At 33.8% G+C, this 15,608-nt stretch overlaps 1 protein-coding gene across 1 annotated transcript; it reads right to left on the bottom strand.

Annotated features, from left to right (window-relative positions):
* Nucleotides 1–9,459: 9,459 nt before the first annotated feature.
* Nucleotides 9,460–14,208, bottom strand: LOC118033417 (ABC transporter B family member 25). Its single transcript, XM_035038402.2, has 17 exons — nt 13,985–14,208; nt 13,640–13,714; nt 13,516–13,551; nt 13,351–13,425; nt 13,116–13,240; nt 12,763–12,862; nt 12,499–12,670; nt 12,286–12,404; nt 11,702–11,812; nt 11,403–11,547; nt 11,172–11,304; nt 10,955–11,030; nt 10,797–10,862; nt 10,560–10,667; nt 10,262–10,369; nt 9,978–10,175; nt 9,460–9,847 (listed from the first exon to the last, which is right to left on the bottom strand). Exons 1-17 carry the CDS (start codon nt 14,057–14,059, stop codon nt 9,644–9,646), a joined length of 1,926 nt encoding a protein of 641 aa, XP_034894293.1. The 5' UTR covers nt 14,060–14,208; the 3' UTR covers nt 9,460–9,643.
* Between the last annotated feature and the right edge of the window lie 1,400 nt (nt 14,209–15,608).

The following is a 15,608-nucleotide window of genomic DNA, read 5'->3' on the forward strand; positions in this document are numbered from 1 at the left end:
CACAATCCAAACAAAATCGTCGCGTTTTGTAGTGTTGGTGTCATCTCTCAATGCCTAAGATGGAACATGTGTGTCTGACGTCTTCATTGCTCAATCAATAGATGGATCAAGCCATGATCAAGCTTGATGTGATAAAAACAATTGACATATAAAAAATCAGCTTGGACCACATATGGTTGGACTCGCTCATGTAGTCAAATTTGCCTATGTGTATGCCAACAAATAGTGGTCTCATCATGCATAACAGTTTAAATTATAATTATTGAAAATATAATTTAATGATAATTAAATTAAACATAAATTAAAAATTTATTAAAGTTAAATATTTTTACAATGCCATCAAATATATCCTTCAATCATTGTCGATCCTGCAATCATAGGGCATAAGTGTAGATGGGTCCGGTAGGCATATACTAACTCATGCTCAACATACTCATGCTTAACATGAATATCATAGGCATGGTATCCATGCTCATAGTAATGCTCACCTTAATCATCATCCAAATATGGACGCTCAACATGAACAAATGATCTACCACTTCGAGTGCATTACATCCTATATAATAATACACGTGATTGATATAAAATTATATAAGTTTAATATGTTTAAAAAAAAATATTGTAATTTATCATAACATGACCTAACAAATTGTTATACATACATTATCGATTAAGACATGTTTTTCTATTATGTCATATGTCATTATACATGCTACACCTATAATGTGTATGACCTTCTTATGCATCCATCTTGTTGTGGTAGCTGGGTCTTAGAATTTATAACTGAAGTTGCTAATAAAATGTTTGGCACAATACTGATGGCATCCTAAAGGTTAATGTCAAATTTTTGCTACTTCATTTTTTATGCCTGCATATCTATTTGATACTATACATATATCGATTCTACCATCAATAACATATCTTTTTAAGTAAAGCAAAAATCATCTCCAAGCTTGATTGTTGGACTCGGTACTCAACTAAGTGTACAATGTGCCACCGCTTAACAATATTAACCAATTTATTTTTACTACTAAATGTTTGACTAACCTCCAAATTAAATCATTTCGGCATATGTCTATGCCCAATCATGTGAAACAACAAAACTAAACTCCAAAGCATCTCCAAATTCATGAACATGATGAATAATCTCATCATCAACATCATTATCAACATCATCATCATCATCATCATCATCTTCGTTGTCATTAGATTCAAAATAGTCAATTTTATGTTGATCAGCAAAATGATTGTCAAACATAAAATCATTTAACTTTGTAGCAAAGTATCCAACAATAAGCTATTTTTACCTTTACCAACTGAATTTCAAGAACTGGGAGAAATTGGGACACGCATAAATTTTAGTCGACTACTCACATACAATATCATCATGTTCAAACTATTTTGAATGAAAGAATTAATCATTGTCTTATAACTACCATCACATATAGTTGGTACAATATAATATTATTGTTCATTAATTTGACACCTCCAAATTATTTTAACATCAATATCATTATATAGTTCCATATAAGTTCATAACAAATGATTTCTTTCATTTCTATATATGACATGTCTAAATTATCAATTAACAACAAACTGCTCTTGCCACTATTCATATCAAATTCAATCAAATTCTTAAAATTTAACGTTAAAACAAACTTAATAAAAAACTAAACATAATTCATGGTACATTATTAGTTGATATTTTCATGATCAATTTCATTAAATCAAACACAAATTCATAGAAAATTAATAGAATACAAAGAAAATACAAAATCCATCAACTTATCAGCAATTCAATAGAACATGTAATTCATTATAATTCAACCAGATTTATGTTCTGTTGCATGAATGTGTGTGCTTACTTAACTACATATTAGCTGATTTATAATATACACAAACTCCTTAATTTGATAACTTAACCTAAATTAAACATAACATATAATTAGTTAAAATAATTAATTCATAATTAACTTAACTTATTTTTATGTTAAACTATATCTAATAAACTCTAATTGATTGTATTCTTGACTTATTTATCTTTAACTCAACAAACTCAGGATTCACTATAAACTCAAAATTCAACCTAAACAATTATTTGACATCAACCAAATCAAATGCAAATTAATAACAATGTAGTATGTTTACCTTGCTTATAAGATTATTAAAAAAGCTGGGGTAGTGGCGGCAGCAACCAAGATAACAATGAATTTTTAACATAAAAACATCAAAAGAATACTTGGAAACTAAGATGAGTTTGATTTTTAGTTGTTTTAAGAGCAAAATCAAAGTGATTAATGAGTTTTTTAAGAGATAAATATTTGTGTCGGTTGTTGTTTTTATGAGAGAGACAACATCTATGTATTTTATTGGTGTTTGATTTGTTTAAATTTTAATTAATATCTCGTTTTCCTACATCAATGGTTTTTTATAAGAAAGACAATGTTTGTATGTTTTGCTAACTTTTAATTTGTTTAAATTTTAATTATTATCGTACTTATAAAATATAATATTTTAGATTATCACGCTTGAAAAGCACTATAAATAATTTTCCTTCAGAATTGCGATATACACTAAATGTCCTTGTCATATGTTTTAGTTTATTGGCCTTATTTTTTTTTTTTAGTAAACCTAAATATTATTCCACCTATCACAAACATATTTTATTGCATAAAGTAAGAGGCGATTTTTTTTTTTTACTGCAATGATGGAGATTCTTATGCATAGAGACAGATACCTCACAAGTTTATCTCTCCAGCAACGTTTAATAAAACTTACTCTACCCTTCATAAAGGAAAGAAATTCCAAGCAACAAGCCTAATTTCACTTTTGTCGGCAATGCATAGCTAAAGAGCTTTTGTGAGCAGTGAAAACAGCTTTGTGTAAAATAAGAACCTGTTGTGCTGTTGTCTAATCAATAGTTGACACGCACACTACTTCTGAGCCAGAGCTATTGCTAGTCTGCTATTGCCTTTCCTCTCTCACAAGTTACATCAAACAAGAATCTGCTATGAACACAACCCACACTACAAGTAATCCAAAATGATGAAGTCCACAAGTGACAACAGATTCTTACATTCCTATGATAAAATGTTAAGAAATCAAGCTTTCTCTCGAGTTCCTTACGTTTTCTCAAAAACCAAACAGAAGCAACATCAAAGAATTAACAAACTACCAGCCAAGGCTACCTCTAGCAAACCGACGTCCAAAGAAGCCAACTTTGCATTTTGTGAGACTTTTGGTTGAAACCCTGAAATGGGTGTTTGATAAAATGGACAAAAATTGCTTCGAGAGAAACCCATGAATAATTTTGGGAGAAAAATTCTGGTTTTGGTAATTATGAAGGTTTTATAGGGTTGAGAGGGAAGAAGTGAAGATTTTTTTGGAGCTTTTGGGGAGGATTAATGAGGCATTTCTAAGAGAAAGGAGCCTCTGCATTTCCTTCTTGATGCTTTCTTCCTCTCTTCTTTTTCTGGGTTTTTTCTTGAGATGGTTTTGTAATCAAGGACAATTCCTTGCTTTTAAATTGAAAAAAAACATGACATCAAAAGCTCCTCAATACACAATCCTGCTTTTAAATTAAAAAATAACACCCAGAAACTGACATTAATCTTCCAATTACCATGATGTTCCTGAGACAACGAGCTTTTGCTTCCCCAATTATTAGCGAAGATCAAATTTTATTTTCAAAATCATTTTAAATACACACTATATTATTATGATAAATAAACGATGATAATTTTGTAAGACTTCCAAAATATAAAGAAAATAAAGAGACTTCGGTACCTGCCACACTGTCGTTAGTTTTAAATGCCGCCTTTGCTTTTTAACTATACTCTCATAACATATTTAAAAATATATTTATGATCATTTTTTTAAATATTTTTTATATTAAAATATTTTAAAATAATATATTTTTTACTTTTTTAAAAATTATTTTTAAAATTAACTTATCAAAACAATCCAAAACATATAAAAAACTTACTCATACATTCTTTATGGTCATGAAACTGGAGTTATGACCGATCTAATGCATGTCCACATGTATTGATAAAATTTAATTTTTAAAATTTATTTGTATTTTTCTTAAGAATAAAAAGAAAATCCTGAGAGGTTTAAAAGGAATTTTTCTAAACACATCTTAAAACCCAAAAAACCTAAACAAAACAAAAAAAAAGTTGATTTTATGATTTTTATTAATATTATTTTATTATTATTTATCATTTTTTTTATTTTAACCTGGTTAACCGAAATGGGTTGACCCGATCTAGCAAACTCGATCGGGTTGAAATTATTGGGTGAACCTGATCGAGTCAACTCAGAAATAAACTGAAGAAAAGAAAATATAATCGTATCAAAAGTGGCAAAATCACAAAAACTTTTCAATCAAAATGAATCAAAATCTCTATACAAAAAACTCAATCAGCTCTAGAATAACTAAAGAAAACAGAGCAAACAAATGTTGGAAGGAAGGTAAAAGATGTATTGTTTAGTGTTGTATAACATTTCCTTTTCAATCCCTTTTTATATTGATTTTTGAAATCAAAACTGAAACAAAATTAATTATGGTTATTACTAAAATTAAGTCTCATTCTTTAGCTTTAATTACCTGGTATAAAAAAGAAAACTTTAATTTTTTTTTTAGCCTTACAAACTATCATTTTTTCTTTGAAAGAAAATTATTCAAGAAGTGAACCGTTATTGTTAAAAATATTTATTCATGGGCTAGCTAAACAAAGTAGGTTGACAAAACATAATTTTGTATGGCCAAAAAAATATCTTACACCAAACCTAAGTCCAAACCCATTATTTATAATCTAAAAATTATTTTGCAATGAAATTGGGTCTGACCTTGGAGTCAATGCCCTAGCCGAGTTGAGTGTGGATTAACCTCAAAGCCTAGTTCGTCTATGTCCTCTTCTCTTTACAATTTTTAGTATTCAAAAAGTCAATTTTTAACTTTTTAACTTTTAATTTTTTAACTTTTTACTGTATATGATTTAAGAAAATATTGTATCTTTTCAATACAAGATAAAGAGTTTTGGGGTTTATAAAAACATAACAATCAATGATTCTTTAATATTATTTTTTGATTAACTCATAATTTATTTTAATTATGTTAATATTTTATATTAGAGAACTTTTATTGGAGAATAATTTCAATAAAGTTTTAATTTTAAAAATAAATATACCCTACTTTTAATTTAACAAAAAATATGCGTAATTAACCAAAATTTTAAAAATAATTATGACAGCTAGAAGCTGTGAATGAAGGAAATTCAAGTTATTTTATAAGTTGATTTTTAAGTGGTCATGGCAGACTCGTGCATGCAACTGTCCTCTTGCAGTTATCAACCAACATGTACCTGAAGTTTCATATTGAGGTTTGGATTATTAGGAATTTGACATCTCAACATAGCAGGCAATGATCACTATGGTAAGTGAAGAACAACAACTACAACAAGGTAAATTTCAAGAAATGGGATTATGGTATGAAAACTAGCCTGTTTTTTACCTATATAGTCTCAATTCTTAGAGGGTGGATACGCATGCCTTGGTTTTAAGCTTTCACTATGCAAATATAGGGACATAATGTCAATACCTCAACTGTGGGAGCCTAACATTTGTTGATGCCTTGTATTAACCATAAAGACTATGATTACTATAGAAAAAACAATTTCAAGATGTCCATGTTAGACGAGGACACATGATTTTCTCTAATAATTTTAATGAATCAGTATGCTAATCCAAATGCCTAAAAAATGAAATGTCAGCCATGAATTATCTTGGCAAATCAACTCCTCTCAGTTTTCCCTACTCAATATTATAAGAAACGATAATGACTTGTCATAAGATGTTAGAAATATTTCCTCTTCTGATTGTGTAACTGAAGATCAGAGAGAAATTTCCTTTTCTCAATCAAAACTGATTGAGTAACCGAAGATTAGTTTTGATTCTTAATAATTATAGTCTTTACTGTTACTTATAATTCATGTAACAGTCAGACAAATCTTCCATTGTTAACAGAAGTAATAAGGAAAATAATTTTCTATATGATATCAACCTAAACCTATGATCCTCACCTGTCTCTCTTCCTTTAGCATCTCTTTTCCCCCTTTTCTTTTCCATGACTACCATCCCTTCTTCTACTGCTCTATCTCAAAATACTTCTCAATTCACCATACTTACTAAAACCAATTACCTTACCTGGCTTTGATATATCAAACCTTACCATTCTAATTACTGCCACTTACACTCAACCAACATGATCCATTCCTAATCCTGACCATGGTAACAAGACTTACACTGCAATGTTATTGTAATATGAATCACACCTTTTCCATTCATTTCTTGTAATCTTTATACAGTCCTGAGAGCTTGATTTCAGGAATTCAAATGTTTGTAACGGACTAATATTTACATACATAATCAATAGCAATATTCTCAGGAATAACAGACTGATTCTGCAGTTATGAAGGGCACAAAATCTGGCGTTTCTTCTGGTGACAGCTACGCTTGTATTGGCAATAATTTGAATTCATCAGTTTCATTTGAATTCATCAGTTTCCTTGATACGCCCCCGCAAGAACAGGCTACCATCAGATAGGCCGATCTTGTTACGTAAAAAATCTGTTCGTTGCCGAGAGAGAGGCTTGGTGAGTAGATCAGCTAGCTGATCAGATGTGTGGACATGGTGAACAGTAAGGATATTTTTCGCAACCAAATCACGGACAAAGTGAATGTCAATCTGTATATGTTTCATCCTAGAATGCTGAACATGATTAAAACTCAGTTGTGTTGCACCTAAATTGTCACATAACAGGAGTGGTGGTTGAGAAAGAGTAAACTGTAGCTCTTGAAGCAAGGATAACAGCCACACGGATTCAACTGCAGCCATTGCCAAAGCTCGATACTCTGCTTCAGTTGATGATTGGGCAATGGCACGCTGCTTTTTAGAACTCCAGGAAATTGATGGGTTGCCAAGAAATAATAGATAGGCTGATGTGGATTTTCTATCGTCTAGACTGCCAGCCCAGTCAGCATCAGAAAAACAAGTCAGTGTTGTGCTGGATTTGTTGCTGATAGTAACACCATGAAAGATGGTGTTCTTCAAGTAGCGCAGTAATCTCTTTGTTGTCGTCTAGTGAGTCTGTGTGGGTTGATGCATAAATTGGGATAATTTGTTGACCGCAAAGCTGATATCAGGTCTTGTGAGAGACATATATTGCAAGGCGCCAATAACTTTACAGTATTCTGTAGAGTCAACAGAGGAAGAACCATCATTCAGCTGTAGAGGAGTCGATGTTGAGAGAGGAGTGGTAATATCCCTGGCACCTTCCATACTAGTCTTGGCAAGTAAATCACAGATGTACTTGTGCTGACTGAGAAACAATCCGGCTGCAGTAGGGATAACCTCAACACCAAGAAAAAAATACAGTGAACCCAAGTCTTTGATAGAGAATTTTTTTCCAAAATGATCAATAATGCTTGCAACAAAAACTGAATCACTGCCTATGATAATTAAATCATCAACATACACTAGACAATAGGCAAGAGTGGAACCAACATGATACACAAACAGAGAGGAATCAGATTTAGAATTAATGAAACCAAACTCTGTTAATGCATTTTTAAGGGTAGAGTACCAAGCACGAGGTGCTTGTTTTAGGCCATAGATGGCCTTAGCAATTCTGCAAACATAGTCAGGATAGTCTGGATTTCAGAAACCTGGCGGTTGCTTCATATACACTTTGTCGGTGAGATGCCCATGAAGGAACACATTATTGACATCTAGCTGTTTCAAAGACCAACCCTGCATCACAGCAATAACTAATACAGTTTGAATTGTGATTGATTTAACAATAGGACTGAATGTCTCTTTGTAATCCAGTCTGGGTCGTTGATTGAACCTTTTAGCCACTAACCGAGCTTTAAACCGATCAACAGACCGATCAGCATGCCTTTTAACTTTAAACACCCATTTACAGCCAGCAGTGTTACAATCAGGCGGAGGAGAAACCAATTGCCAGTTATTGTGACGTATTAAGGCAGTTAATTCTGAGGACATGGCTTCACGCCATCTAGAGTCAGCTAGTGCTGTAGTAACACTCGATGGTTCTAATGAGGATGGAAGAGGATGTTTGGTAACAAGGAAGGATTTTTTTGGTTTATAGATGTCATTCATTGATCTAGTGACCATGCGATGATCTCGGGCCTCAGTATCAACAGGAATTGGAATACTAATTTCAGAGACAATAGGAGCAGGCAATTCTATTGAGGAATCTGAATTTAAAGATAGTGGAGGAGGTGAAATACTTACCTGGTGAGGAGAAGGTGCAGAGGGTGATCCATGCTCAGACACTGGTAAGATTTCAGTACCCACATTCAGAGACTCAATGAGACCAGTAAAGGAAAGCTTTGGTAACGAGATCAAGACATATGAAGTTTGTTCAGTAGATGGAGATGAGAGGGAACGGAGATGATCAACTTGATGAAAAGGAAAAGACCCTTCATGAAAAATGACGTGGCGCGATGTGATGATTTTTTTAGTAGAAATATCAAAACATAAGTATGCATTTTGGGATAGACTGTAACCCATGAATGAACACGGTTTTGATTTTGGCTCAAGTTTATGTTGATTGTATGGTCGAGTTAACGGGTAACAGAGACAGCCAAATTGTTTGAGTTTGAGATAATTAGGCTTTTGATTGAATAAAACATGATCCAATTACCATACTTACTAAAACCAATTACCTTACCTGGCTTTGACAAATCAAACCTTACCATTCTAATTACTGCCACTTACACTCAACCAACATGATCCATTCCTAATCCTGACCATGGTGCCTAGTTCATCATTGACCAACAAATCATTAGCATTTTCACCATCATTTTAACAGAAAACATCACACAGCTTACCATTGGTTTCGATACATCAAAGGCAATTTGGGATTGCTTTGAATGTCACTTTTTCTATAAGTTTGTAGCTAGTGCAACCAATCTCAAAATGCATGATCTCAATAAAGACATGCCTATCTTCATCATACTAAATCAATTGTTGATGCTTTGATCTCTATTAACAAGCTTGTTCTTGACGAGGACTTAGTCAGCACCACTCTTCATGGTCTTGACCCTGATTACCTTATGCTCCGTACTGTCCTCACTCAAAATCCTCTACTCCTTGATTTCATTAAACTTTGGGCTCAAATTCTCTCCTTTGATGCCTAACAATCTCGTCCAGTTGATTCCCCTACGGTCATCGTCCTTTTCAATCATAGCCAAACTCCTTCTACTCGTCGTGATAACCGCCCTATACGGGCCACCAATTTCCCACCAGTGGTCGTCCCAACAATGGCCGCTTCAGACGTGATCGTTAGAGGGAGGGTGTTAGAGAGATTTCCTCATCTGATTGTGTAACTGAAGATCAAAGAGATATTTTCTTTTCTTGATCAAAACTGATTGAGTAACTGAACAGTTTTGATTCTTAATAATAATAGTCTTTACTGCTACTTATAATTCATGTAACAGTCAAACAAATATTCCCATACATAGCTGTATATTGTAAACAGAAATAATAAGAAAAATCAGCTTCGTAGGTTCACTTTCACCACCACGTTCATGGTTCATATTTTAGGGTTTCGAACTACACTTCTGTTTTGGGTCCTTGTAGCTGTCTCTTCACTAGTGCAGTGTAGACCCCATCCTTGCTAAGGAGCTCTTCATGAGTGCCCCTCTCCACTATCTGACCATCAGAAACAACTGCCACAATGTCCGCACTTTGAACAGTTGATAACCTGTGGGCTATAACTAGAACAGTCCTTCCCTTCATTAGAGAATCCATAGCATCCTGCAAAATTTCCACCATGAGATCATAACTTGTAAAAAAATTTGTGGGAAATAAATGGCATCAAGATTTTGGAAAACAAAATCTAGGAAACTAAAACGAAGACTGTTTAGGTTGTCATGCAAAAACTGACCTGCACGAGATATTCACTTTCAGCATCCAAAGCACTAGTCGCTTCATCAAGGAGGAGGATCCTTGGGTTCATCAGTATGGCTCTAGCAATTGCTACCCTCTGTTTCTGACCACCTGAAAGTCTTAGCCCACGTTCTCCTACGAAAGTTTGATATTTATCTGGGAATTTTGATATGAAATCATGTGCATTGGCCATTTTCTGCAATATCGACGTTACGTTAGCTAAAGCTGAAAGTTAAAAGTTAGAAGAATTGTGTGGCAACATAGAAGAGGTAGAAAACCTACCGCTGCATTTTCTATATCCATGCTACTGACTTTACCCTCACATCCATAGGCTATATTCTGCTCTATAGAGCAGTTGAAAAGAACAGGCTCCTGGCTCACTATACTGATCTGTACAAATACAATAAAGGGCTGTATCTATTATGGATAGAAAATCTCTAGACCATAAAAGAACCAAGTTATGAAACAAAAAACTAAGCAAGCATATCGAAAATTTATACGAGCATCTCATGTCAGGGAGAAACGAAGTATATCACTTTTGTTTTTCCTATCTGACAAGAAAAGGGAAAATGAAAATTACCTTGCTGTGTAGATGTTCGTGTGATATTTCGACTAGAGGAACTCCATTTAAGAGAACCTTTCCCTTGATTGGGTCATAAAACCTTTCAATCAAGTTTGCTATTGTGGTCTGCAACAGGCAAAATAATATATGCAAAAGAGGCACGTGACGTTCAATTTTATGTTTCAAACCTCAAACTTAGTGTATAAGAACTCAATTTATTTCTTAAAAGAATAGAAAAAAGGAAAGGAATGGTACTTTTCCTCCACCACTCGGGCCAACAAGAGCAACTTTTGAGCCAGGCTGCAGTTTCAATGTTATTCCCTGTAATTGAAAGAATGTATCCAGTTTTATCATCAGGATATTGCATGAACACATAGTAAAATCTAAGAGGTAGTTAAGGGAAGCTAATTTACCTGGAGAACCATATCATTTGGACGGGATGGATAGGCAAACCAGACATCATCTAATTCCACATCACCAACTTGTTCACTATAATAGAAGGAAAACCAATTATCACTTGTTCACTATATTTTTTGTTTTTTTTTTTTTTTTTTTTCATGTGATATATATATTTTTAACTCATGGAATCATTCACGGGCATATCAGAGGAACGAGAATCTCATGACTAACCTTAAAGGACACTTATTTCCAGACTTCGGCATGTAAGAAACACGATCTAGAAGCTGGAAAACCCTCCTGCTGGCTCCCGCAGCTTTCATTGCTATGGTGTATAATCCTGACAAGCCGGATATAGAGCCACCAACTGCAAGTACAATTAGACCATTAAACTGGAGCTCAGAGATTTCGATATTGATAATGTGAAACCATCAAAACCAATTGCCCAAATTAGGTAATAGTTACCTGTGAGGCTGTAGAGAATGAAGGATGTAAGAGCACCAGTGGTCATAGATCCTGTGATTGTCAAGTTAGCTCCATATATCACTACTATGATCACTGAGAGGGTTGATGCTGCATTTAGACCTCCAAAGAAGAGCCCAACCAGTTTCTGTACCAGTAAACAGGTAGATCAGAAGCTCCATGTAAACAACAAGGACATGATGATCTATTTATTATTATTATTTTGTTGTTGGATGGGGGTGTGTAGAGTGTATGCTCAGGTGAGTTTGAAAGAGTAGATCAAACAGCACAAAGGAGCTTACAGCTTGCTTAAGTCCAAGCTTCAATGTTTCATCAACTTTCTCAGAATAGCGTGAACTCTCATAACCTTCTTGTGCAAAAGATCTGACTGTTCGTATAGCGCCGAAAGATTCCTAAGCACCAATGATACAGTTCACATGTGATTTCCAACAGGATGCCAGATATAATATGTAACTTATAGCACAAAAACCACATATTGAGAGGATATCATCCTTGCTCAAGATTTCACAGTAGACAGTTTCTAGTAGCATTTCAGTCAAGTAATATGCAGGGAACCATAATAAATTTGCAGGGAAAAGCATTTAACTGGTCATTGCAGGGCATTCCATTGGGATCGCAGTATCAGATTTGCAGAGTACTTACAAATGTAGGTGCCACTAATGAGAAAAAATTATAAAGTACTTACAGCAGTGAAAAAGACTATATCACCATGTTCATACCATCTCACTTATCATTTTGCAATTCTTAAATCTTATGAAAATCCAGACTATCGCTTGAAGAAATACTGATCAATGGTATACGTAATCCCTCATCAATTTTCTATGTTCAACAGGTAATAATCACAATTTTAATTGAAAAAATATACCTCAGCAATTGAAGCAGAAGCAGCAGCTGCAGCTTGAGTCTTGTGAGAATTTTCACGAAGGAAGCGGCCAAATTGACTCACAGCAACAGAAATAGGCGGCACAACCACCAAAGCCAACACTAGGAGTAAATGAATAAAAAAGCCCGTGATGAGCACCATGGACTCTTGAAAAGTGAAGTTCGCATACTACCAGTCCAATAATTAAATGCTTACAAGTCAACTTCCACGATGTCGCAAGCATGAAGCCAAGACCAATAAATGCAGTTGATACATTTCTTAGGGCCTCAGAAAGATTTGAGGTTGCAGCATTTTTTATGATCTGTGTATCTTCAGATAACCTGCTCAGTAGCTCTCCTGTTCTAGTCACATCAAAGAAGGCTATCTCCTGCAAAATTCACCGACCATTAATTGTAGCCAGAAGAGCATGGTGAGTTAGAGAGAACACTGTAAAGAACTCCTACCGCAGTAATCTTTTACCTGGTTAATAAGGTGATTAAACAAATTCTTTCTCAACCGAGCAACAACCCTTTCACTAGTGGAAGAAATCAACCATGTTCTGAGTGCTGTGCAAACCGAACTAGATGAAGAAACAGTCGATTGAGATTAATAAACCCCTTGAAAATCCACAAAAATCATCATGAATTCTATCACTTAACAGATGAAACAGTTAGAGCCAGACCACCAATGCATTAAGACAATATCTGTCTATAGTATGACAAGGAAGCAGAATTAAGCAGGTTGTCTATCTGGGAAGCAACCGGATGAGGGAAGCCTTTTACTATTATAAAACAAAAGATTAAAAAAGCCAAGGATAACACCACCATCCATACCCAACTATGACAACGAGAAAGATTTCTAGTATGGTGCTGTTGACAGCACGTAAACCTTCAGCTTTCTGTTCAGGTGTTTCTGTATCTCCTGACACAATGTCTATTATCTTCCCACCAAATTTAGGCTGCATAAATAACAACCCAAAGATTACCATAACCCAACAAACACTAACGCCTGAATATCAGAGAAATTCATTGTAAACTCAATAAGGAATCGCAAATTAAAGATACGCACAATCAGTATATTTGATGTGGATGCAATCAGGAGAGCTAGCGTAGCAATTATCAGCTTTCCTGCATCAGGCTTTGCCTATAAGATAAGACAAGCTTATCAAGATCAACAACATTTGTATAGCCATAATATTATTCTTCCAGCCAGAAACACCACGTTAGCACTTACAAGTGAAAATACCCGACCAAATCCCACGTTTGCAGCCTGAAGATTCAATAAATAGAGTTGGCAGCTTGTTAGCAATCAACCACTAGGACATGAATTCAAAGAAGCTAACAGGAAATGCACTTACTGGCACTGCATCTCCATGCTCAAGGTCTTGGAACTGATTGTTTTCAGATGCACTATTATTCCCCTTTCTTCCTCCCTTCAATTATAAAGCATAAGAATTCAAGGGGAAAAAAAAAACAGAGCTACGAAATGCGAGTAAGATATGGAAATATTTAAATTCTGAACAATTTCTTGGAAACAAACAGATAAAGAGGGCAAGTGATGAAAAATGAAACCAAAAATAACAAACACTTGTTGTTAAGCAGAAGAACATTATAAGTAGAACTACAATGAGCAGAAATGGTATCATGTACTCCGTAGCTGAAGATTGCATACAAAAACAAAACACAAAATAAAGGAAACCTACTCCTTGACCAAGAAGAGGTGTTCTTTCACCACCACCACCACCACCACCACCATTCACTCCTCCAAACCTGTCCATCAAGGGTGAGTCAAAGACTGTAATATTTGTATGATATGATACAAAAAAAAGAGGCTCTTCTGCAATCAGTATAATTTTTTAGCATCAGCCAGGACTAGGAGGAGTTGGGTTTATGGGACAAGTTCTTATGGAAAGGTCTTGGTCTTTCTTATAAAGTAAATTTTATGAATGGCTAAAAAATTCTAGTCAAGCTCGGGAATGTGTTTGGATTTGCTGTCGTAATCCTATATGCAGTGAGTGTATTTTAAAAGTGTTTATAAATTTTTATTTTAAAAAAATTAATATATTTTTTAGTATTTTTATATTATTTTACTACGTCAAAAATAATATTTTAAAAAGATAAATACTACTAAACATTCTGAAGTTAGGAATATGTTTGGATTTACATGTAATTATTTTTTAAAATATTGATACAATGATATATTGGATGATATTTTTTACAAAAAATATTGAGACTATAATATATAAGATCGACTTGGATTAACATGTAAATTCTATAATTCAATTCATGAGACTAAATGATAAAAGTTGAAAATACATCAAAATAAATTATAATTATTATTTTTTAATAAGAAAACATACAGGAAAAGCAATGTAGGATGAATTACATGTGCCCTAAATGATGAAAGCTGAAAATAGTAATCACCTATTCCGATCTTACATATCAACCTGTATAGTATTTTCATGCATGGACCAGAAGAATGGCAGAAGAGCCATAGCAGAGGAAAAACAGAGTTGATAAAGGGAGAGAGCCAGGGCCACATAAATTTTGATACCAAACTGTTCATACACATTGCCCTTTGGACTTTTTATATTTTTGTTTTTTTTTTGTTGTTAGAGAATAATATAAATCATATCCTAAAATTTTATTTAATAGCTTAAACTTTTAGGTTGAGATGATTATTTGATATCATATCAGAGTTTTAATGACCAAGCGGTCATAAATTTGAATTTTACTATTTTCATTTACTTGATAAAAATTAAGCATAAGATAATATGAATCTATGTAAGTTTCAAGTTCAAAGAACTTTTATTTAAAAAGATGTGTTAGAGAATAATATAAATCATATCCTGAAATCTTTTCTAATAATTTAAATTATTAAGTTGAGATAATTATTTAATATCTGTGTCATATCCTCGATCTTGGACAAAGATGTAAATGGGCACAATGATGTGCTTCGTAAAATGAAGTGAATATTTTTAAGCAATTTTTCATGAACCATTAGACTAGCCCTCGGAGAAAAAAGGGTCTGATATGTTTAAGCAATCTTCTTTATTTTATTTTTTTTCTAAAAAATGGCAAGTCTAGGAAGAAATGAAACGTAGGCAAAAAATCTTTTGTTCTTTTTTTTTCCTCAAAAGAAAACGTGGAAGGCTAAAAGCAGCTAGCTGCATGCGGAGAGCAAAGCATGAAAAAGAAACGGGAAAAAAGGCACACATAAGACAAGGTGTGTCAGAGTAAAGAAAGGGTACACATAAAAAGCTTAGCCAACCGAAGCCAATAAAAGAGAAAGCGAATTCCAACTAAAAGCCTCCAAAATCAAACCAA

This window comes from Populus alba, chromosome 15 (assembly GCF_005239225.2).
Source record: "Populus alba chromosome 15, ASM523922v2, whole genome shotgun sequence".
NCBI lineage: Eukaryota > Viridiplantae > Streptophyta > Magnoliopsida > Malpighiales > Salicaceae > Populus > Populus alba.